The 23,834-nt window shown below is 51.1% G+C and overlaps 1 protein-coding gene across 2 annotated transcripts; it reads right to left on the bottom strand.

Annotated features, from left to right (window-relative positions):
* Nucleotides 1-994: 994 nt before the first annotated feature.
* HELT (helt bHLH transcription factor) lies at nt 995-2,829 on the bottom strand. Of its 2 annotated transcripts, none has more exons than XM_047857563.1 (4): nt 2,803-2,829; nt 2,273-2,377; nt 1,910-2,006; nt 995-1,494 (listed from the first exon to the last, which is right to left on the bottom strand). In XM_047857563.1, the coding sequence occupies exons 1-4, from the start codon at nt 2,827-2,829 to the stop codon at nt 995-997; spliced, it is 729 nt and encodes a 242-aa protein (XP_047713519.1). The 2 variants fall into 2 exon arrangements, with proteins under 2 accessions (XP_047713519.1, XP_047713518.1); XM_047857562.1 differs by having other exon boundaries at nt 995-1,491.
* Nucleotides 2,830-23,834: the final 21,005 nt, after the last annotated feature.

Below are 23,834 nucleotides of genomic sequence, written 5' to 3'. Positions count from 1 at the left end.
CTACGTTCTGGGTTGAGCAGAAGGTTAAAATCCACCTTCCCTCCCCCGGGGAGAGGGAAGCTTTTTCTCACCGGGCCTGAGAGCCTGGACGGTGAGTCCCGCGTCTCGACCCCTCGCCGGTGGAGGGCGGAGCCGCAGAGGGAACACTCCCCTGGGGAGCGCGTCTCCGGACCCGCAGGTCGCCGGCTCCTCACGCGGCCGCCTGGCGTCTCCGAAGCTGAGCCGATCTGTGCGCAAAAGGCAAGGCCAGCCTCCCCGAGCCCTCCCGCGCGCGGAGAAGTTGTCATCCTAAAATAACAGACTTCGTCGGACGTTGTTTCTGAGCCAGAACTCAGAAGTTACTTCCTCAATCCGTGTCTTACGGAGACGTGTGAAGGCTGTAAACCCAGTCACGCGTCCCGCGGGCCGGAGCTGCGCGGCTCTCGGGTCCCGCCGGCGCGTGGTGCGCGCGCGACCCCCGGCCTCGTCTCGGGGTAGGAAGGGCGCCCAGGTCCGAGCTGGCGACAGTCCGCCGGGGCCGGCTTGGGGCGGGTCCTTGATTTGCATTTTCTGAGAGCCGGGGCCCCGGTTTTTCGCGTGCGCCCTTCCCTTGAGACGAATGCCCAAGACGCGCTCCAGTCGGGTGAGGGGAGGGAGCCCCGAATTCCCGCCCCGAAGCGACGCTCCGTTTAGGCTTCCCCCCCTCCCCCTCGGACCTCGCAGCGCCTCCCGCCCCCAAGTACTGATGACCGTCACCTGGGCCCTCTCAGGCGCTCGCCCTCGGGCACCTCCGAGGGTGGTTGTGGAGGAGCAGAAGGTAACAAAGAAATCCATCTCTTGGGTCTTTATCAGAAACCGTTTATTGCCAGGGGGAGATCCTTCAGGAGACTAATTTGCTCTTGACCTTCCCCCACCCAGCTTTTTTGTTGGCACACTATTTACATTTGTACAACGTACGGTGTTTTTCCTACGTCGCGCCGGGCGCGCGCGGAGAACCCAGGCGGGCGGGGCGGCGTCAGAGCACCGGGGGGTGCTGGGGCGGGTGCAGGTTGAGGGCGTTGGGGTGGGCGTGGCCGATCAGGTTGAGGTAGTGCCGGTCCAGCCCCTGCACGGGCGTCAGGAAGGGGCTGTGCTGCTGCGCGGGGCTCGGGAGCGCCACCGGCGCGCCGGGCAGGTAGGGCAGCGCCGGGCTGCGGGCCGCGCCGTGCGGCCAGGGAAAGGGCCCGGGGGTGGCGCCCTGCGGGAAAACGGAGGCCTCCCCGGGGCTGTGGCCCGTGAGCTCGGCCCCCGCTGGGTGCAGCTGATAGGAGAAATCCGGCTCCGGGAGCGAACCCAGCGGCTGGAAGGCGGGCTCGGCGCCCAAGCGGGCCTTGGACTGCAGGAAGGCGAGGATGCGCGCGTACTTGGTGTCCTTGGTCTCCATCCTTTCCACGGTGGTGAGATAATGCACCAGGTTCTTCATGCACTCGTGGTAGCCGTAGTGGAAGTAGTTGGCGAACTCTGCTAGCAGTTCTGCTGGAGCGGCGAGCAAACCCGCAGGAAGGAAAAAAACAAACCATGAGCAGCCCCTTCCCCACCGGGAGCCCGAGGCACCCTCCCGTCACGTTTTCTGGCCCGAGATCCCATTTGAGGCCTGTCCTCCCTTACCCCCAGTCTGGAGACCGGAACAGCGAAAGCAAAAGAACTCCTTTTCCTTAAGAGCCTGACCCCACCCTTCCCCACCTGAGAGGAGGGGACGGAACCAGCATCCCCAGAAACCTGTCCTCCTGTCCCCTTGCTTACGTAGAACCTCGGCCCGCCCCCAACCCCCTCGGGCCGCATCCAGAGTGGAGACCTCTCACGAGGACCCTTTGACCCCCACTCCCGGCCCCAAGTGCCAGTGTGGCGAACGCTCCCCGCCCAGGTTCCCCTTTGTCCAACCCGCGCCCACCTTTTTCCCTTCCCCGGGGAAAATCAGCGGAGTGCAGGGCCCTCAGGTACTGAACGGTCATCTCGAGGATCTCCGCCTTCTCCAGCTTACCGGAACTCTGCAAAAGGAGGAAGAGCTCCTCGCAGCGACCCAGCGGGCGCAAGCCAACCCGGGCAGACGGGGTGCACGGCTTTATCCCGGGCAGCGAGGAGGCGCTGGGGCGGATCCGCGCGAGGGCCGCCTGGGGCTCGCCCAGCGCTCGACCCCCGGGGAGAAGAGGCCGCTGCAAAGGCCTCTCCGTCTCCAGACTCCCTGCATCCCTGCCGAGCGTGTCAGCGGAGGATCCCCAGCGCCTGGCTCTGTTAGCTCGGCCTCTGACGTTACCTGCTTCGCCAGGGCCATGGGTACCGTCTTGCCCAGCTCGTTCAAGCAGCGGTTTATCCGGTCCCTCCTCCGCTTTTCTATCACTTTGTGGGAAACAGGGGTTCTCTGCGAACAGAGGTTTGTACATTTAGGATAGTGTTGCCCAGGGAGTCGTCAAAGGCATGGCTGCAGCTGCGTGTCAACCGTCTTCCCAGCCCCCAACGCGGCCCAGGGACTCCCCCCGGACGGGGGTCAGAGGAGCCCTGCCCTCTCACGCCCGCACCAGTGCGCTCCTTTTCCGGCCGCCCGCCCGCCCGGCTTGGGCCACGCCGTCCAGCTGAGCGCCAGGGCACTGGGGAGGTGGCCACCGGCCTCCCGAGTTGAGGAAGCTCCTCTCTCTGTCCTCGTTCCCCGCCCAAACCACTCAAGCTTCCTCCGCACGAGAGTCCCGTGTGCCACGTCCCTGCCGTCGGTCCAGCCAGGTGGCGGCTCCGGGAGTCAGACGCCCCCACCAGTGGGGCGCAAGGGCTGTCTGGGCTCAGCCGACTCACTTTGCGTTCCTTAAGCTTGTCTGACATCCTGGTCAGGACGCGCCCTCGGGAGAGGCGGTGGCGCGAGTCACCCGTCCACTTTCCGCCTCGTGTGCCTCCTCGAGTGTCCCAGGTAGACTGCAGCCTCCCAACTCCGAGGGGCTGCCTTATAAAGCGGTCATCTAGGGCTCCAAGTGCATTCACGAGTTGAATTATTCCATAGGATTAGGGGAGCTGCGTTTGGGGGGATGTATGCATTCAAGATCAGTTTTAAAGAAGTTAAGAAAAAAAAAATTAGCAGCCGAGGGGGGCGAGCTGGGGGCAGATCAGCTTTGTTAATCCACGTGGCCCTTCAAAGGACACGTGATCGGCGGGGGAATAACATTTGCATGGCAACAGCCCCGGCGGGAAAAGGAGGCGGTAAACTGGGGCCGGCGGGCGAGCGAGCGCCTGCAGCAGGCGCAGAGCGCAGGGGCGCAGCGGCCGCGGGCACCGGGGGGCGAGGACCCTCACAAAAACAGTGTCGCCTCCTTTAGTCCCACCGCTGAGTCTCACACGATTGCCTGTTTACAAATCCCAGCAAGCCCGCAGTCCCAGCGCCGAGTGCGTTTTAAAGCCTGTCCAGAGTCATTAAAGTAATTAAGTAAGCCTTTAATAGGCTGTTCCGCCGGGTTCAAGGGAGAGCTCTTGGAGACGGAGGCGCCCCGTTTGTTCCCAGGCTTTTCTCACACGACTTGGTGACACGTCCATCTCCCCCCTTTTTGTTTACACCGCTTTATTTGTCCGGACATCCCGGCAGGTGTGGGGCTGCGGCTGGCACACGAGGCTCCCGCCTCGCCTCGCCCCTCCCGCCGGTCTCTGGCACGCGACCTCCCCCCGACTCCCTGACCACGTCGCTTGCTTTCTTTTCTCCCCCCCTCGGGCTCTCTCTTCGCGGGGGGAAAGAGGCTCAATTTGTAGCCTATTATCCTATAAGAAAATGTCCATTGAAATGTATGAATAGTTTCATTGGGCTAAATTTTAATAATGCCAGAGGGTGGGGGGAGGAGAGACAGGCAGGCGTGTGTGTGTGTGTGCGTGTGTATGTGTGTGTGTGTGTGTGTGTGTGTGTGTGTGTGAGGGGGGGTGGTGGGAGGATTGGGGGGCAACACGGAGAAGAGTGGGCCGAGAAGAAAAGGGGGAATGCAGCTGGCCCAGGCGAGCATTATGCGACGTCACCTGCGAGAGGGGGCGCCTACAGACCCCTATTCATTTGCCTAATTTTGGTCAATTTAACAAACTTCAGGAGAAATTATTGTGGCTTTGTCAGGGAGGGTGAAGCCTTCTGATCGAATTAACAGCATGTTTTGATCCGGTAAATGTCATTAGAAAGGGAGAAACAATCGCGCTTAGAGGGCTCTGAGTAATGCGCCCAAGTGGAGACGCCAAAGCGCACGGCTCACAAAGGGAGCAAGTAGCTGCCACAGGGAACTTTTGTACCCGCCCATCGCCCAAGTTTTGACACAAAAAGGCATTATTTCATACTTGAATACGTTTAATCCAACGATTGTCTATTTTCTGCAAACATATTTTCACAGCATTGTTAACTTTTTATGTCCCCCTTTCGCGGGCGCCTTTTCTTAACGTTTGGGGGCGGGAGAGCGCAGACACTTTGGGCATCAATATTTGTCACTGAAAAGGGCTCCGTGAAGTTAGGGAAGTTGATCTCTTTTTTATGGTTTTAGAGAGCGAATATATCGGGGGGAGGAGGAGGGAGGGAAGGCACCAACAGAAACGAGGGAGGAAATTTGCTGGACGGGCCCGAGGGGAAGGAGGGGGGCGGCGGCGGCTGGGAACTCCCACCGCCTCCCGCGCCTCTGCGGGCAGCCTGGCCGGCGGCCGGGGGCCTCCTCCCCCACCCACCGGGCTCGCTCGCAGTTGCTGCCTCGGACCCGCACTCTGGGGTCTCCAGGCGTGCGGGGTATGGGTGGCGTGTGAGCTTTCTCGCAGATGGAAACTATAAAAATGGCTTTTGTTTTACGACCTGCTCTAGGGCCACCGAGCTCTCACCTTTTTCTGATCTGTTCCATCTGAGAACAACCAAGCCCTCTCCTTAGATATCCTTGCCTCTTTTTCTGCTCCGCACCTCGCCTAAATTCCCTCCGCTCTGCTGGACCGTGGCAGGGCCCGAGCTCTCCCTGGGGTGTCGTTGGTCCTCGGCAGAGGTGGCTAAGGAGGAGCCCCGCTCGCCGGTGGGACCCGGGGAGCTCCTAGGGCGCAGAGGCGGACCCGGGGTGCTGGGCCTTGGGGAAGAGAGCGGCCCACCCGCCGCGGCCTGGGAGCTGTGGGGCCCGGTCGGCACCACGCACCCCTGGGGTCTCCCTCTCCGTCTCGCTCTCAGTCTCCTTGGGACGGTTCTTTTCTGCTTCATGCCAGATTGGACACGACCCGCACCCTCCCGCGCAGGTTGCTCTGCCAGCCGCCGGTGCCCTCTCAGGGGTTGTCGATTTCAGTATATTCACTCGCACACAAAGGGATTAAACACGAACCCTTATCATCCAAATTAACTAACGTGAATGGGTAAAAGGGAACGCGCACACTTCTCACCCCACCCACCCCCCCTTTTAAGCCAGCGGACTAGGAGTTGATCCTCTTACTGCTGGTGTTAACCGCCAGCTGCAGGCACCTTCCACGGGCCAAATTTCATTCTGTGCGAACTGTTTAATTTCTCGTGGTTGCTCGCGGAGCTGGGCCCCAGGGCGGTAAGTACCCGCGTGTGGCTTGGGGATTGGAGGGGGGGAGGCAAGTGAAGGTGGGTAGATAGGTGGGTGGAGGTGGGGGGCAGGCGCGCGCATCCCTCACCAAGTCCCCCAGCGGCTGCAGCCCTTTCTGGGAGACCGGAAACGCCGCTCCAGGTTCAAGGTGAGGCTACGACTGTTTTCTCTCCGGGCCTGAAGGCTCCAATGGCACTGCCAGAAAGTGGGGCGCCAGGACCCTCAAGGCCATCGTTCCTCAACCTCCTCTCCAGGATGGCCATGGTGTTCCCTGGTCTTGACCGAGTTTCCACTAAGCAGGGTCGTGAGGCCCTGTGGGTGCCAGAGCCTACAGACCCTCACATCCCAGCTCCACCCCCACCAGCTGGGCCAGACATTGGGCTGGGCCTCAGCGTCCTCTTCTGTGAAATGGACGTAATCAGCGTATCTACTAGGTCACAGTGTGGCCACTGAAATAAGTAAATATAGGCGAGGCATTTCCAATCAGGCTGAAGTGCTGGAGTAATGGCTTCATTTGGCCCAGAAGTCTCTTCTGCAGTGTTTTGTGGGGTTGGTGCTGTTGTGTGATATTTTAATTTGTTTCATATTTTTTCTCATCTCTGAGAAAGCCTCACTTTCCTGAAAAGGCCACAGAACTTTCTCCTGAAGTATGTTCACTTGACCTGAACTGGACAAATGATTGGGGCATTGGATGACCCACCCCTTCCCCCCCCCCCCCCGCAGGTGACATCACCTGGTGCCTGCTGGCCACCTGGGTCCTCTCTGTGCTTGGGAGATGGAAAAAGGCTCTAAGTGCAGACACCTCTTAACATCGTAGTCGCTTGGAGTGATTCAGACTTGAGCATTGAAGCAAAACAAGGAAGACTACTTAGGAATTAGACAATGCTAATTAAATGTTAGTCTGCACATAGACCCCTGGTGTCTAAAGGCCATTGTTGGAGAATACCCCAATCACAGGCAGAATGTTTATTACTGTTGCTAATATTGTTATTTTTACTATTACTTTTTTTTTTTTTTTGCTTCATAGAGCTGACCTGTAGCTTCTAAACACCAAAAGATGGATTCTTTTGTGTTTCTTTCGAATTCTTGAAGTCAAGGATTTATGGATTTGGGAATGGGGAAGGGGAAATGAATAGAAAAGGGGGAAAATATAGTGGGTATTTGGTAATTTCAGCCAAATTGCTCTAAGACAAAGTGTTCTGGGTGATTCCGAATCTCTCCCTCCAATGCTCCCCTCCAGTACAGGTTTTTCCAGTTGCATTAATGGGACTGGGGATTTAATCAAGTGAGAAAATGTGGGTTTCATCAGAGAGTAGAGAAAACACAGCTATGGCTGACCCACCTGTGCTTCTCAGGTATCCGCAAACAAGGCATGAAGGGAACCGAATTCCTAGGCTGTATTTTTTTTTTCAACGTTTATTTATTTTTGGGACAGAGAGAGACAGAGCATGAACAGGGGAGGGGCAGAGAGAGAGAGGGAGACACAGAATCGGAAACAGGCTCCAGGCTCTGAGCCATCAGCCCGGAGCCCGACGCGGGGCTCGAACTCACGGACCGCGAGATCGTGACCTGGCTGAAGTTGGACGCTTAACCAACTGCGCCACCCAGGCGCCCCCCCTAGGCTGTATTTTTGAAGTGAGTAGCGTCACAAGAAGTGGGATGGCAGGATGCTTCCTCTGAAAGGAGCCTGAAAGACCATTACATCCAACACACCATTTTACCGTGGGAGGATCTGAGCAGCACGGAGGGGACCTGGCAATGCCCAGCTGTGCACAGCAAGCTGTCACAAGGTGTCTCACTGTTGGTGGATTTGCCGTGTGACCTCCACGGCCAACTCTTTCTGTTTACTCTCTGTTATTGTGAAGGAGAGTCCTGTCGGGGACACTGATTTCGCATGGCGGAGAGCGTTTTGCAGAACATCCTGCTGCCTCTGGCGGGTGTGATTGCCATCAGAGGCATCAGCTGTATCCTTGAGCCTCCCTCCGGTGCTGCCACTTCTCACAGGTCCTGTGATAACAGCATGTTGTGAGTGTTGACAGGAGTCAGAAGCTGGGAATATCAAGTAGGGCCATGGGCTTGTACTGTAAGAAAGAAGAAAATATTGTGTTGATGGCCCCAGTCCAGTAGCCCCAATACAACCATCACCACCATTGTTTGTTCTAGCTGGTGTTCATCAGGTATCCTGTTGGGCTGACAACTTCTCTGGACTTTTCCTTAATCAGCGTCCCTGATTCCTCACCCCCTCTGACCACCGATAGTATCCTCAATTCAGTAATGAGGTCAACAGGAAGTTACGTGGAAGGGACGGTGCTTATTGGCACAGCCAGGTGAAGATGATAACTTCGGGAATAACTTCGACCTCTCCAACCATGAGGACAGAAAGTGCCCGCTTTCTCTGAAAGCAGTCCAGAGACTCAGGAAACCCGGATTCGTCATAGATTTCCCAGGGCTTTATCTCCTTTGTTCTGGTCTCTGAAGCAGTTGTTTGCTTTCTGTTTTGAAAGCTTTCATTTATTTTGAGAGAGTGAGAGAACAGGCCGGGGAGAGGCACAGAGAAAGGGGGACAGAGGATCCAAAGCAGGCTCTGTGCTGTCAGCACGGAGCCGGATGCGGGGCTCGAACTCACAAGCCGTGAGCTCCTGCCCTGAGCTGAAGTTGGGCACTTAACCCACTGAGCCACCCAGGTGCCCCTCTGTGTCTAGATATAGTATCGGATAGTCTTTGCTGAATGAGGTCGCAGCTCAAGGCTTGCCATGAACACAGGGGGCCTTGTAGCTCTGCCTTTTCAAATATTTTATAGAGTATTTACAGTACTTCCCTCAAGTACTGTCCGCTATATGCAAGGATTTATTTCCTGCTTGTCCCTCCATGATTTGAAAGTAGTAGATGCTTTCACATGTGGTGTTTCAACGTAGTTTTGTTGAATGAAGAAAAACTGGGAGAGGCGCTCCGAGAATTATTTCGGCATCAATGCTAGAGCTAATGCTACAGGCGATCTCTCTCGGGACCCCATACTGTCGTATTTCACCGTTTATTTTTTGGACTTTTGAGAGAACTGCAAGAACCAGGGGATGTATAGATCTAACTATTGAGGAAGAATACTTTTAGGGAGATTGCAGGATGGATGAGGCTGTTGCTTTCCATGTGTTGATGTTAACATTACTTAGAAAAGTATGGTGCAGCTGCTGTGAATGGTGTCCCTTATGGGCTTTGATTATTCTAGGCAGCTGGCTTTCTTTGGGGCTAATGATTACAGCTTTTTGCTCTGGATTAACTTGAGTGGCCATCCAGAAGTTATCCCTGGATACTATGGCTCTTTCTATAGCATAAAGATTTCATGTCACCAGGGTAAATTTGCACACAAAACTAGAGGTACAGGATACTGAAAATAAGAAATTCTCGTAAATTACAATACATGACAGAGAACTCGGGGGAAAGATTCAGGTTGGGGAGAAATGTCAGTTACAGGAATGTTAATAACCGTTCCATTGTATGGGGCCGTACTCAAGTAGCAGAGATCTGAGGGCGGGTCACCTGATCTGTGTGTGCAGGTGACGGCCAGGTTCCTTCCCTTCCTCCCTGTCCTCTACATTCATTCACCACCAGATCCAGCATTCACTGTGTGCCAGGCAATGGATGGGGTGACACTGGAGCCACTGGGAACAAAGGTAGAATTTTTGAAGAATCTATAAATTCTCACGTGTGACAAGAAGGAGCCATGCTGTTTCTTTACATTAATCTTACCGATTAGACATGAATTTCAGGAATTCTAAATCCTTCCCTTTAAAAACTTCACTGCCTCTTAGAGCATTAGGGACTCGTCTTGTGGTGATTTGGCATAACTCGATTTTGATCTTCTGTAACCCCAAATTAAAGGATGCTGTCAAGAAAGTAAGTTGTGATTGAGATAATTTTGGAAGACCTGCTCTATTCCTTTCCTGTGGCTGCTGTAACAAATTGCCACAAATTACCCTAAACTCAAAACAAGAGAAGTTTATTCTCGCGCAGTCTGGAGGTCAGAAATCTGAAATCAGCGGCCCTGGTCTGAAATCAGGCATCAGCTGGGCCATGCTTCCACTGGGAGGTCTAGCGCAGAGTCTCTCTTGCCTTTTCAGCTTGGTGCCTGCCAGCATCCCTGGCTTCCCTCCCCTCCCCTCCCCCTTTTCGGTAACATTTGTAACATTCAGAGGCTCCAGGAGTGGATGCCTCTGGGGGGCCGTTATTCAGCTCCTGTTCCTGGTGAGGTACCATAGTGGGAGCTAAGACAGCAGGCACACTGATGTCCTGGGGCAAGGCCAGGAGAGGAGCAGAGGCATGGACCAGAGGACGTGGGGGAGAGGAGAAAAGACAGGCACGCTCTGGAGGCACCTGGGTGGCTCAGTTGGTTAAGCGTCCGCCTTCGGGTCAGGTCATGATCTTGCGGTTTGTGAGTTCAAGCCCCACATCGAGCTCTGTGCTTCCAGCTCGGATCCTGGAGCCTGCTTCTGATTCTGTGTCTTTCTCTTTCTGCCCCTTCCCCGCTGGCACTCTTTAAGTTAAAAATAAACAAAAAGGCATGTTCTGTTTCCAAACTTAGCAGAGCTACCCCTCCGCCTTCCTGTCTTCTGTCCATTTCCCCTTCTCCCTCTTCATGCTTTCTTACCCCTTTGCCGTCACAGGACCCCTTGTCCCAGGCTTCAGGATTAAAGCTGCAGTCACTTATTTGTGCTGCATTATAACCTTGGTGTATGTTACATCATCTTTAATTTGTAACCTACACCCTTGTTATCATATACATGTGTATAATACACACGTGCGTGTGCGCACACACACACGCACACAATGGCTCTGTCTCAAAACTAGCTAATTAAGAATAAAGCAAGAGGTGCCTGGGCGGCTCAGTACAGTTAAGCATCTGACTTAGGCTCAGGTCATGATCTCAGGGTTTGTGAGTTTGAGGCCCACACTGGGCTCACTGTTCTTGGCACAGAGCCCATTTTGGGGTTTCTGCCCCTCCTCCACTCGTTCTTTCAAAAAATAAATAAATAGACTTAAAAAGAAAGACTCAACCTTTCCCTTCCCTACCCTTCTCCAACATCCTTTTTCTTGGAAAAATTTCTTTTCATGTTTATTTTTGAGAGGGCATAAGAGAGTGGGGGAGGGGCAGAGAGCGAGGGAGGCAGAGAATCCCACGCAGGCTCCACGCTGCTAGAGCAGAATCCGATGTGAGGCTCAAACTCACGAATCGTGACATCACGACCCGGGCGGTAATCAAGAGTCGGACGCTTAACAGCCTGAGCCACCCAGGCGCCCCTCCGACAGTTGGCCGCTGCTCTTTTGAAAATGCCATACTCCTGCTCACCAGGGCCTGTGCGTCAAGGAGACCTGGATGTAAATCCTGACCCTGCTTATGCAAGGGTTTCGGGTCCGTTGCTGCACCTCAATTTCTGCATCTGTGAAGCAGAGATGATACCTGCTTCCTAGGCTCTATTGAGCGGACTCCATGAAGTAACATTTTTTTAAGTTCTTGCCATCATGCCTGGAGCCTAGTTGGCGTGCAGGGGCTTACATCCTCGGTGTTGATCTGGTGCGGTGCCTGCTGTCTTCCCGGATCCGTGCCGGGCCCTCATCCGGCAATGGGGAACAGAACTCACTTTGTGCCTTTAGGAGACTATTGAGTGAGGCAGACCCAGGAAGGGTGTCTGATACAAGCTGGCAGGAGGCGGGTGATGGTAAAAGGCACTCAGAGAGGACTTTTTGGAGGAGATGATGAATGAACAGGGTTCTGCAGGGCGAGTGTATTATTTCCTAGGGCTGTCCCAAACTCGGTAACTTAAAACATGGACATTAATTTTCTTAGTTTGGAAGTTTCTAGTCTAAAATCGAGGTGTCGGCAGGACCCTGCACCCTCTGAAGACTCCAGGGGAGATTTTGTTCCTTGTCTCCTCCAGCTCCCTGTGGCACAGACGGTCCTTTGTTTGGGGCACCATCACTCTGCTCTCTGCCTCTGTCTTCACGTGGTTGTCCATGTGACTCTCCTTGTCTTCTTAAAAGGACATTTGTCATTGGATTCAGAGCCCACCTGGATAATCCAGGATGATCTCCTCTCGAGATCCTTAGCTTAATTACATGAACAAAGACCCTTTTGCAAAATAATGTAACGACCGCAAGTCTAGGTGGAACTAAATTTGGGGAAGCACCATTCAACCCACCACAGTGAGTCAGAGGTACCTGGGCAAAGTCCAGGTGGAAGGGGTGCCCTCGGTAAGGGGAGTGGCACAGGGGGGTGCAATGGCTTTCTGTTTTGGGGAAACCACAGTGTAGGCTTCCTAGACCAGGGACTGTGAGGGGAACTGTGTTAGGGAATGAGTGGAGAGGCAGTCATGGATCGGGGCCGGGGGCAGACTCAGCATAAAGTGGTTTAACTTCTGTCACAGGTTGAGGTAAAGGTGTTGAGGTCCCGCATGAGAGTTTGAGATGGCTGGACATGTTTGAGAGAGAAAATCAGCAGGGCCTGGGGAAGGATTAAACCTGGCAGGAGAAGAATGGCCAAGATTATTGCCGGATTTCTGATTTGGGTACTTGACCACACGGTGTCCCCACTGAGATTAGCAATAAGGGGAACATATAAAGGGGGTGTGCTTATGGGGCAGAAGGTATAGGAGACAATGACTGATTTAATTTGGGGCATATAAATTTTAGAGCTCATATGGACATTCATAACTGGGCAACCAGAAGACAGATGAGATATGAAACCGAGGCTCAGAGATAAAAAGGGTGGTGTCCGTGTACAGGGACCAACAGACCATGACAGGGGATGAAGTCACTTAAAAGCTTGAGAAGGAGAAGGGCAGGGGGCCAAGGATAGAATCCTGGGAGATGCTCACAGGCAAGGAGAGGGAGAAGGCCATCAACCAGGAAGGAGTCACCGGAAGGTAAGGAGAAGGGCTCAGAGAGCTGCTAGGATTCCCAGGAACAAGGGTACAGATGGTTCCAGAAGGAGATATTCCGAGAAGGAGTGTCGTGAGGGTATCAGGTGATGAATTCAGACCACGTGCCAGAGAAGACCGTCCTCTCCATAAACTGCCAACAGGGGCCATGAGGTTTGTCTGTGTAGTATAGATCCACAGGGAGCCCAGGCCACTGGCACCTTGCAGGGGGCTGTGGTGGTGCTGTCCTGCTGTTCTTTCTCACAGGCTGCCTTTAATAATGGTCTGCACGTAGCCAGCACCCTTCCCGCCCACACATCGTACTCCTCCCCCAACTAAGTGCTTTGCAAATCTTTGCTCCTTTAATCCCCACAGTGAGGTGAGTATCGTGTTCATTTTGCAGATAAGAAACAAGGGTATGGAGAGGTCAAGGAGATTTAACCCAAGGGCATGAAACCACTAAATGGTAGAACTGGATACAAACGAGGCTGACCTAACTCTAACACCAGCACCCTTTCCAGCAGGATGCCTGGCTTTGCTGTAACCTCGATCCCACTGAGATCAGAAGTCTTGGAAGAAGACTTCTCAGCTACGAAACTCACGCCCACCTTCCAACAACCAAATGTGGCTACTGCTTCACCAAGCAGGAAGGCAATTCTCAGAATGCCCAGTGACCTCATAGACTTGTTCTCCCTCTTACAGCCCCCCAAAGTGCAAAGATGACCCACAGTCCTATGACATTTGAATTCAACTTTCTCTCTCCACATTCTGAGACTCCAGTTACATAGCAATGGCTTCTAAGCTCTTTTACACACCAAAAGCTTTTTGACGATACACATCCCTGGGTCCCACTCCAGGCTTATTAAAAAAGAATTTCCCATGTTGTGGTCCTGGGATCTGTATCTTAAAAAAAAAAAAAAAAAAGTAGGTGATTCTGATGCACGTAATCTGGCATTTATTTGATATCACTGTTATACAATGGCTCGTCGATAACGTGAGGTTGTGTTGTGGTTATCTGATGCGAATTTGATAGATGTATAGGATAATGAGCATAGGTTTTTAAAAATCCTTTGTCATTGCTTCTGATATATTTATTAATAAGTCAGTCCGTGGCCTTTTTTTCTTTGTATTAGGACAGTTGATTCTGTCACCCCTTACCTTCTTATTGGCTCAAGAGTAAAGTCTATGCTCTGTTCAAAGCTTGTCTGATTTGCAAAGCTCGTTCTGAGAAAAGGCACGAGGTGTTAACTAGGATTCTAGTTCTGGGAGCTGTCACCTGTGCTGGGCAGGTTTGGACGGATCGGGGGATTGGTTGGTGCCCTCTAGTGGTTGGAACTATTCAACAACCTCTATGGCAAAGACCCCACCCACGTGGGCTGCTGGCTTAAAAAGACATTAGTCTGCCTTGGCCTTGCTGTTCGGAGACCAGCTACGTCTTGCCAGGGTGCCTCCTCTCTCCGGCCACAGTATTTTTATGTATAAATTGGAAGGGGTAGACAAGGATATTAGTGACCAGGCAGTCAGCTCATACGAAGGGCTGCCCGGGAGACCGGTCATGTGTGAAGTGTAGGCAAAGGGGCAGGTATGCCTGGCACAGAGCCCCTGTCACGGCCCCGCCACACCAACACGCTGAAACGTGAACTCTCCGAGACGGGGATCTTGGGCATCCTGGCTTATTCGTCTTTGTGTTCCTAGCATGTGGCACAGGGCAGAACGTATTCAGGAAACGTTGAAAGAAAGGAGGGCAAGAGGAAGAGAGGTGGGTTGGTGGACTTGCTTCTATTTGTTCAGGAGATGGAAGCGCAGGATTGAGTCTTGCAAAGCGGAGCTTAGCGCTGCACGCTCACATCAGCCACGTGACCCGTGACCCGGAGGGGCTGGCGCGGTTGTTGGAGGCCTCACGCTGCCGGGAGGAAACCTCTGGGTCCTGACACCAGAGCCTTGGAAGCCTCCTGAATTCTTTGTCTTGCGGCATACGCAGGGTCCCCTCTGCTTGCTAGGGCGGGGCGTGGGGTCCCTGCAGCGCAGCTCACGAGGAAGCAAGTTCTGCGAGGGGCCCTTTATGGCTTCTCAGGCGGTCCCCGCTACGATGTTTGCGCACAGCTACTGGCAGAGGCCTTGCGCCAGGAGACCTAGGTACTGGGTCCGGCTGCCACTCCTCTGCAAGGTGGGGACTTGTCAGGCTCCGTGATTGCATGGGCCAGTTCCTTAAAAACCTCTGTCTCCTTGTACGTACACACACACACACACACACACACACACACACACACACACACCCTATTGCTTCTGTTTCTCTCACCCGGGACCAGTGCACCTGGAATTGTGTTAGCTGCTGGGTGCAGTGGTAAACACACCTGAGAGATTCAGTCTTCTGAGAGAGGCCCTTGCAGTGAGGGATCAGAGGTCTGTGGGTAGACCGGTGATGGTGGGCGGTAGACACACAATGGAGGGGAGGTGGTTGGGGAGCAGGGCGTGGTCAGGAGGGACCCCGAGGAGGATGTGGGCATGGGATGGCCCGGGACTGAGCCGGGGGCAAGGCAGTTCAGGCTGAGGGAGTGTGTGAAGCAGAGTGCGGAGGTACTGAGGAGCCCCTGGGCAGGTGGGCAAGGCCTGAGAAGTCTCCTCGCCGCTCCCCTTCTCTGTTTGCTTATCACTGCCTCAGCGAAGCCCCCCTGGCTTTTCTATTTGGTTGAAGCCTAATATTCAGTCCCATAGCAACATGTACTTGTGACACATAATCACATGGTTATTTAACCGTTTTTGAGTGACTATTTGATAAATAGTCTGTAATTGGTAGAATGGACAGGGGGAGCTCGCTACCAGTGGCAGGGAAAGAGTGAGGGGTCCTTGCCAAAACCCAGGAGAGAAATAACAGGGTGCCTATGGTGGTGGCTGTGGGGATGCTGGGGAGGGGACAGACCAGGCAGATCTCCAGGAGAAGGATCTGTTTGCTTCAGGGCTCTAGAACATCTCTTATTTATTATTTATTATTTCCTCAGAACTTAGTGTGGCATTGGGCACACGGTAGGGACTCAGTCACTTTGGTTACAGAATGCAGGAATTCCTAGTAGATGCCTGCCTGGTGCACAGTGGTGCTTCCCGAATATTTTTCTGACACTTTCGTGAGTGAATGAATGAATGAATTTGTTGTGCTCCCAGCGTCACGTCTTTTTTTTTTTTTTAACTAATTGATTTATTTTGAGAGAGAGCATGAGTGGGGGAGAGGCAGAGAGAGAGAGAGGGAGAGAGAGAATCCCAAGCAGGATCCGTGCTGCCAGCACAGAGCCCGACATGGGGCTCGAACCCACAAAACCAAGAGGTCATGACATGAGCCAAAACCAAGAGTCGGTGGCTTAACCAACTGAATCACCCAGGCACCCCCACCCCCGCCCCGCCCCATTGACCTCAAAGGGCCTTGGACCTGGGGTGGCAAAGGAACTGAGAAACAGAGACGACAGTATAGAGAGGCACAGGGGACCTCGAGCCAACAGCCTGAGGTACCGAGGTTCATCGTACATCTCCTTATACACATTTTCAGGAAAAACAGATCAGCAATGATTAACAACGGAAGCTTAGCAAAGCATGTCAACAATGTACATCTGATTCAGCTATTGTACGTATCTTGCGTAGGAGAGCAGTCTTGCAGGTACCCATGTTCCGATAAGAATCATTACAATAGAAGCAAAGACAAAGAAGGGAGTGAATGCACTGAGCTATATACAGCTGGCTTCCTTGAAGCCAAACATCCCTATGGGCGTACTAGAGAACAAACCACGTTTTCCAAGGGCAATTCACTCAAGTCCTTTCAGGTTACTTTTAACCTTACGATCTCAAGTTTTCTCAGAGATCTTGGAGCCTGAATGAATATGCACCTATGGTCATTGTGGTCTGTCTCCCATAAGCCCCCACCCGGTGTCCTATCCTCACCGAGAGTCATGGCTGCCGGAGCCTTGATGGAGTGTTGAGTCATCTGGCCGCCTCCCATTTCTTAAAGAAAGTCCCAAAGACTGTTGTGTGACCCACCAGATCATGCGCACACAAAGGAGTGTCCTTCTTTGATTACAGGTTTGGGAGATTTCTCGTTTCCCTTCCTACTAAACAGAAAGCCTGACTCTCTGGGAATGCAGGCCGAGAGCTGCCTTCCCAGACTTGGTCCCGCAGTGAATCCTGGTGCGGTCTGTTGTCCGTACCAGGAATCGGGTGAGGGACTTTACCCGTATTATTTGATTTAATAATCTCAGTTCTTTGACGTGTTCACGATCTTCATTTTCTAGGGGAGGAGACTTAGGACGGGAAAGGCTAGTGACTTCCCCACGGACACCCGGCTGGCGTGGGGCAGAGAGCAGAGGCATCTCTTGCAGGCTGCGTACCCTCCTCTCTGTCCTGGAGAGTCTCAACCCAGGCTGCCCATTAGAATTACCTGGGGTGCTGTGTCAGGACCCAGGCCGATTACATCAGAAGCTCTGGGCCCAGGGCCCAGGCCTCGGTATTTTTCAAAGCTTTCCAGGTGTGGGCGATGTGTGCCCAAGGCAGAGAAACACTGCTCCACTCAGCCTCTCCTGAGACGTTTCTCCCCTGCTTCTGGATTCTTGTGTGATCACTCCTTGGCTATCCCAAACTTGGGATGTTCAAAACAGCACTCTGGCCTCTTCCCCTAAATTTGCACTTCTTCTCATAGCCTCGATTTAGAATTCTTTCACTCAAGGAACGCAGAAATCTGGTGTCGTCTGTGACTCCAGCTTTGCCCCCCACGGTCGCAACTTCTACCTGTCCATTCTGTGTATCCTGTTGCTAGGGTGATCTTCCTAAAACGCAAAGAAGCTTTCGGTTGGCTTTAGGAAGAGTATCCCAGCTCCCCAATATGTCCTATCTTGTCCTAAGATACCGGTCTTCTCCTGCTACATTATCTCGGGCAGCCTTCAGTCCTGTGTTAAAAGTACCTGTAGCTTTTTCTCAGAACCCTGAGCGCCCTCGTGCCTGCCTCTATGTGCCTCTGCACAGGCAGTTTCAGATGCTCACAACATCCCTCTTCTCCCTGGGAAATTCATTTTATCCTTCACCACTCTGTTCGGGAACCTCTTCCAGGAGCCTCCCTAGATGAGCTCTGACCACCAAGCTGTTTTCAGTGTTCCTCCTGTGGGCCACAGCGATAGAGCCTTAAATTATGTTGCATTTTCCTGCTTGGTTGTCTGTCTCACCACTGGATTGAGAGGCCCCTTACCATGTGGCTTTATCTTACTCAGACTTGTACCTCCAAGCACAGTGCCTTGCATGGCATCGTTGCTCGGCGTGCGTTTGCCAAATGAGGAAGCACCACGAGATTATACAAAGCCTGGACCCTGATGCCAGGATGTCAAAACATAATGCCTGAATTGGACAGTACGTAGGACAGCATGGAGAAAGGAAAAGAAAAGGCAGAGAGCCATCAGAAGCGATTCTAGTATCCGGGGTAAGAGGGTGCAAGCCTAGTATAGAGATGTGGATATAGAAATAAGGAGGAAGAAATGATCCTAAGAGAGCAAGAAAGGAGAGGCAAAACTTATGATCACGTATTATTTTTTGATAAAGGTATGGACAGACATTTTTAGAGAACATCCTGCGTGCTTTCAAAAAAAAAAAAAACAACTACATCTAATACAGTATCGGGAATATCTGGTTATAGATTCTTGAACTATTTTTGGCTAAGAGTGATGTAGCTGTAAAAGGTAGTGATCCTATTTGTGGCAAATACAGCCTCCTATATTTAGGGGGAATCACCATATTATGAATTCTTCTCCTGGAGGTAGAAACCAGAATTCAGTGTCCCAGTTTCCCTTGAAGTCCGGGCACAAGAATGGACCTAAGGGCACTTGGGTGGCTCAGTTGGTTGGGCGTCCTACTTCGGCTCAGGTCATGATCTCATGGTTTGTGAGTTCGAGCCTCGCATTGGGCTCTGTGCTGACAGCTCGGAGGCTGGAGCCTGCTTGGGGTTCTCTGTCTCCCTCTCTCTCTGCCCCTCCCCCACTCACGCTCAGTCTCTCTCTCCCTCTCTCTCAAAAATAAACATTTAAAAGAATTAAAAAAAAAAGAATGGACCTAGATTCTGCCAGTCAGACTTTTATTTAAAGAAGGCAATCTCAGAGAAGAGAGCCATGTGGGGTCTCTTTCTGGAAAGGGTGGTGGCGGGACACGTACCCTTCAGAACAGCAGTGACAGAGTGGACTGATAAAATCCTCCATTGCTCAGTGTCAGGGTGAGGGCTGTGGCCTCAGTGCCCGGGTGTGATGGGGTCATGCCTGAGAGCAGGCAGGTGGGGTGGGTGATGTTGTTCTGGCTGCATCGCCCCCCAGACCGGTTCTCTGCCTCTCCTGGAAACGCTGTAAGCTACCTAATAGCCTTTGACAAATTCAGTTTCTTTTGAACACAGTAGCGGATGCTGTTGCTTGCAACTTAACACCTTGACGGGTGGGATTGCTAACACTCGGTAGGACCTAAGGTATTTAGAAGAATGGCATCATCAAAATTGAAAACAAAGGACAGGCCACAGTGTAAAAGCAAATACAAATAAAAAGAAACTAGAGCTTTCAGTCTTAGTATCAGAAAAAATGGAATTCAGGCCCCCTCTCCCAAAAAGGCACTTTTATACTACTAGGTATAATTATAAGAAGATAAAGTAGCAAGGAGGAGTTGTAAACTGAATAACATAGCAGCTCCATTCATAAAGTAGGAATTACAAGCAATATAAAGACAAGTCTACATTACTTCTAGTCTGTGACATTAAGGCAGAGCTAACTGATAGAGATTGAACTCTTATCCTGGAAACGAAGAATGTACCTTCTTCCTAAGTGCCTGTGTAATATCTGTGAATTACAGATATTCCAAGAGTATAAACAGTGCAGAAAATATTCAGTGATCATCACACAATAAAATCAGGCAATAAAGCCAGAGGGGCGCCTGGGTGGCTCAGTCGGTTAAGCATCTGACTTTGGCTCAGGTCACAATCTCGAGGTTTGTGGATTCAAGCCCCACATTGGGCTCTGTGCTGACAGCTTGGAACCTGCAGCCGGCTTCGGAATCTGTGTCTCCCTCTCTCTCTGCCCCTCCCCCACGCACACTCTGTCTTTCAAAAATAAGTAAACATTAGAAAATAATAATAAAGCCAGAAGTAAAATGTCTCTTCCACTAGGAGATTAAAAATCTCTCTGTTTACATATTGAAATATTTAAAGAGGAAATGATAAGATATCTGGGGTTGGGGGTAAGATGAGCCAAGAGTGGTCATACATTGATAATTGTTGAGGCTGGGTGATGGGTACATAGGAATTCATTACACTATTCTCTCTACTTCTGTATATGTTTGGAATTTTCCACTAAAGAATTTTAAATGTTCTTGGTATAAAGAAGATGTAGAAGAAAAAATTGTACAATTTCTAGAAACCAGCAGTAATGAAACCTATAGAGTACAGATAAAGCAGAGCTCATGAGAAAATGTATAGTCTAAATACTGACATGAATAAAAAAAGAGAAAAGTGAATTAAATATTCAACTCAAGGATTAGGAAACAGAGAACAAGAAACCAAAGAAAAGCAGAAATAAGGAACAAAACACAGATAAGAAGCAGAAATTAATGAATTAGAAAATAGGAAAAGATAGTACCAAATCCAAAAGCTGATTCTTTGGTAAAAAATAAATCCTTAGAATCACTCTAGGAATAATAAAAATAATCTATGATAAGAATTAAAGACTAATCATGAGAGTAAAATGCTTACAGCCAATTGGATCACAGGCGTATTAAAAATAATGCTATCACGCCCATCTTTAAAAACAATTCTTTTTTAAATTTACATCCAAGTTAGCATATAAGGCAACAATGATTTCAGGAGTAGGTTCCTTCATGCCCCTTACCCATTTAGCCCATCCCCTCCCTCCCACAACCCCTCCAGCCACCCTCAGTTTGTTCTCCATATTGAAGAATCCCTTCTGTTTTGTTCCCCTCCCTGTTTTTGTATCATTTTTGCTTCCCTTCCCTTGTGTTCATCTGTTCTGTGTCTTAATGTCCTCATATGAGTGAAGTCATATGATGTTTGTCTTTCTCTGACTGACTCATTTCACTTAGCATAATGCCCTCCCGTTCCATCCATGTAGTTGCAAATGGCAAGATTTCGTTCTTTTTGATTGCTGAGTAATACTCCATCATATGTATGTGTACGTATGTGTGTGTGTATACACACACACACACACACACACACACACATACACACATACGTGCATACCTGTCTTTTGACCCAGATGTTTGCATCTGGTTACAAAAGTTTAGGGTTGGACCATAAACGTGATTATATATGTGCCAATAGCAAAGGCGGACCTGATGCAGAATATTCTTGTGGAAGGAAAAGTATTTGCAGAGGAATTTTGAAAGACGAAGCAGCTGTGTCATAGCGGATTTTCAGTTAATTTGTGCCTAAAACTGAGATGTGCCCGCGAATAGAATGTGTCTCTTCACGATGATCGCTTCGGCCCTGGGTGAGCCCTCCTAACACTTGCTGTTGCTTTTGGCAAGCTCTGCCTCCAGCCACCACCAGCTCTAAGCGCCAGATGCAAGCAGCTGTTAGCGCCTCCTCCACACGCAGGGCCTGCGTGGATCTCAACACTCAGATCCTTTCTGGGTCCGGTTCTGGTCAGAAATGTGAGCCAAGTGAATCTTGGCCTGTCATCCCCTTCCTCTCCAGCCACCTCCACTCCTTCGTCCTCCCTTGTCTCCACGGTAGGTCACCGTGGCCCTGTTGACTTTCCCACCAACGTTTTCCATTCTGCCCTTTGCCACCGGAACTCCTACATCTTGCTCTTGTCTGGAGAACCTACGTCCTATAGAGTTGCTCATTCTCTCACGTCCCATGACTCACATGCCACGGGGCCATGAGAAGACCACCTTCTCTTTGCTCTGCGAGACCACTTCTAGACTGCCGTAAGTGCAGTCGCATCATGTGACCCAGGGGCTCTGGTGCCTCTGTGTGTTCACCCCTTTACCTCCGTGGTTCTCTGTTTCCACTCCGCCTCAGCCACCAACTGCTGCTTCTCCTCCTTGGATCTCATTCTCTCTTGGAAATATTCCACCTGGGAGAGGGTCCGAGTGCCTCTCTGACCACAGTCTAGTCTCTCCTACACCTTCCGGCTCTCTCGTCGCACATTCCACAAAGATTTCATTAGCACCTGCTATGCTCTAGGGACGGTGCACGGTGCTGAGATGCAGGGGTGAACCAAAGCGACCGGTCTCTCCTCACTCAGAACCTGTACCAACTGCATGAGAACAACAGTCGAGAAAGACTTCATTGTCAAGTAAACCCAGGCACATGCTGTGAAGAAAAGCATTGCCACCCGTCCCACTCGAGACACTCTTCTGGTCTCCTCTACATTCTCCAGGCATGATGAGCCCTTTCTTATCCACACTCTTTTCCATGCTGCATCATTCAAGTGTTCTCTTACCAGCTGCCCCCTCTCCTTGGCAGGCCAACAAACACGGAGTGAATCCAGGTTTATATCTTGTTCTGTTAAACCAGGGCCCTGAGTGATGCTAATAATCACAGGACAGCATGAATCGAGGCCCTTCCCCCAACTTTTTTTTTAAGTTTTTCTTTTTTCTTCTTCTTCTTCTTCTTCTTCTTCTTTTTTTTTAGTGGGGGCAGGGGGAGATGCAGGGAGAGAGGGACAGAGAAAATCCCAGTAACAGTGCAGAGCCTGATGCGGGACTCAAACTCACGAACCATGAGATTGTGACCTGAGCCAAAGTCAGACACTTAACTGACTGAGTCTTGCAGACGCCCTCCTCCCACCCCAACTTTGATGACATCCAGCCCCAGATGCACCTTCAGGACTGCTTAGCAACGCTCACACTTGTGTGCTGGCCTCCTTGGTGGTTATTCCAGACTTGCTCAACAGTGTAGGGTCTACACCCTTTTTGCTGGAGATGTCTTGGTGTCTTACTTCACAAGGAAAGTAGTTAATGCCAAAAAGAACTCTCTGCTCCTCTGTTCTCTGTCCACACACAGTCCTGTGTTAACATTCCTTCTCACCTCCTCCCAGCCCTGCGATGAGGAGCCCCTAGTCCTCTCGGGGACTAACTTCTCCTTTGCTTCTTGCCTGGCCACTGTTTTCTGAATCCCATCAACTTCCTGCCTCTAAGAATTTGCTCCATTGGTCACCCCTTCTTTTTCTATCTTGTCCATCTCTACTCACTAACTCCTTCCCCTTAACATAAAAAAATCACTCAAAATGTCCGTGTCCTGAAACAAACAAGCAACAGCAATGAACATTCTCCTGCTTCTGCTTTTCTTCCTAGCTCTCTCTCAGCTTCTTAGCCAAGCACCTAGCAACATGGGCTCCGCTAATGGTCTCTTCTTCCCTTTCACTTGTAACCCCTGCAAAATCCTGCTTCTGTTTTCGCGGCCCCAGTGAAACTGTCCTTTGCGTCTTGGTGCTGAAATCCAATGGACGTTTGACTTCTTTTGGCATTGGGTGCAGGTGACACCCTCCTTCTTGAAGCTCCTTCCTCACTTGGTTTTTGTGACATTGCTTCCCTGGTCTTCCTGTTACTTCTGAGCTCTTTTCAGTCTCTCCTGTGGATTTTTCTTTTTACCTCCACCTGTCCTTTAAATATGAATGTTCCTCGGATTCTGTCCCCCGTGATGTACGTTTTTTTTATTTTTTATTTTTTATTGTTATTATTTATTTATTTATTTTTTCAGTATATTAAGTTTATTGACAAATTGGTTTCCATACAACACCCAGTGCTCATCCCAAAAGGTGCCCTCCTCAATACCCATCACCCACCCTCTCCTCCCTCCCACCCCCCCATCAACCCTCAGTTTGTTCTCAGTTTTTAAGAGTCTCTTATGCTTTGGCTCTCTCCCACTCTAACCTCTTTTTTTTTTTTTTCCTTCCCCTCCCCCATGGGTTCCTGTTAAGTTTCTCAGGATCCACATAAGAGTGAAAACATACGGTATCTGTCTTTCTCTGTATGGCTTATTTCACTTAGCATCACACTCTCCAGTTCCATCCACGTTGCTACAAAGGGCCATATCTCATTGTTTCTCATTGCCACGTAGTACTCCATTGTGTACATAAACCACAATTTCTTTATCCATTCATCAGTTGATGGACATCTAGGCTCTTTCCATAATTTGGCTATTGTTGAGAGTGCTGCTATGAACATTGGGGTACAAGTGGCCCTATGCATCAGTACTCCTGTATCCCTTGGATAAATTCCTAGCAGTGCTATTGCTGGGTCATAGGGTAGGTCTATTTTTAATTTTTTGAGGAACCTCTGCACTGTTTTCCAGAGCGGCTGCACCAGTTTGCATTCCCACCAACAGTGCAAGAGGGTTCCCGTTTCTCCACATCCTCTCCAGCATCTCTAG

This window comes from Prionailurus viverrinus, chromosome B1 (assembly GCF_022837055.1).
Source record: "Prionailurus viverrinus isolate Anna chromosome B1, UM_Priviv_1.0, whole genome shotgun sequence".
In the NCBI taxonomy this organism is placed as follows: domain Eukaryota; kingdom Metazoa; phylum Chordata; class Mammalia; order Carnivora; family Felidae; genus Prionailurus; species Prionailurus viverrinus.
The sequence above is the reverse complement of the archived record's forward strand: the minus strand, read 5'-3'. Positions and strand labels throughout refer to the sequence as shown.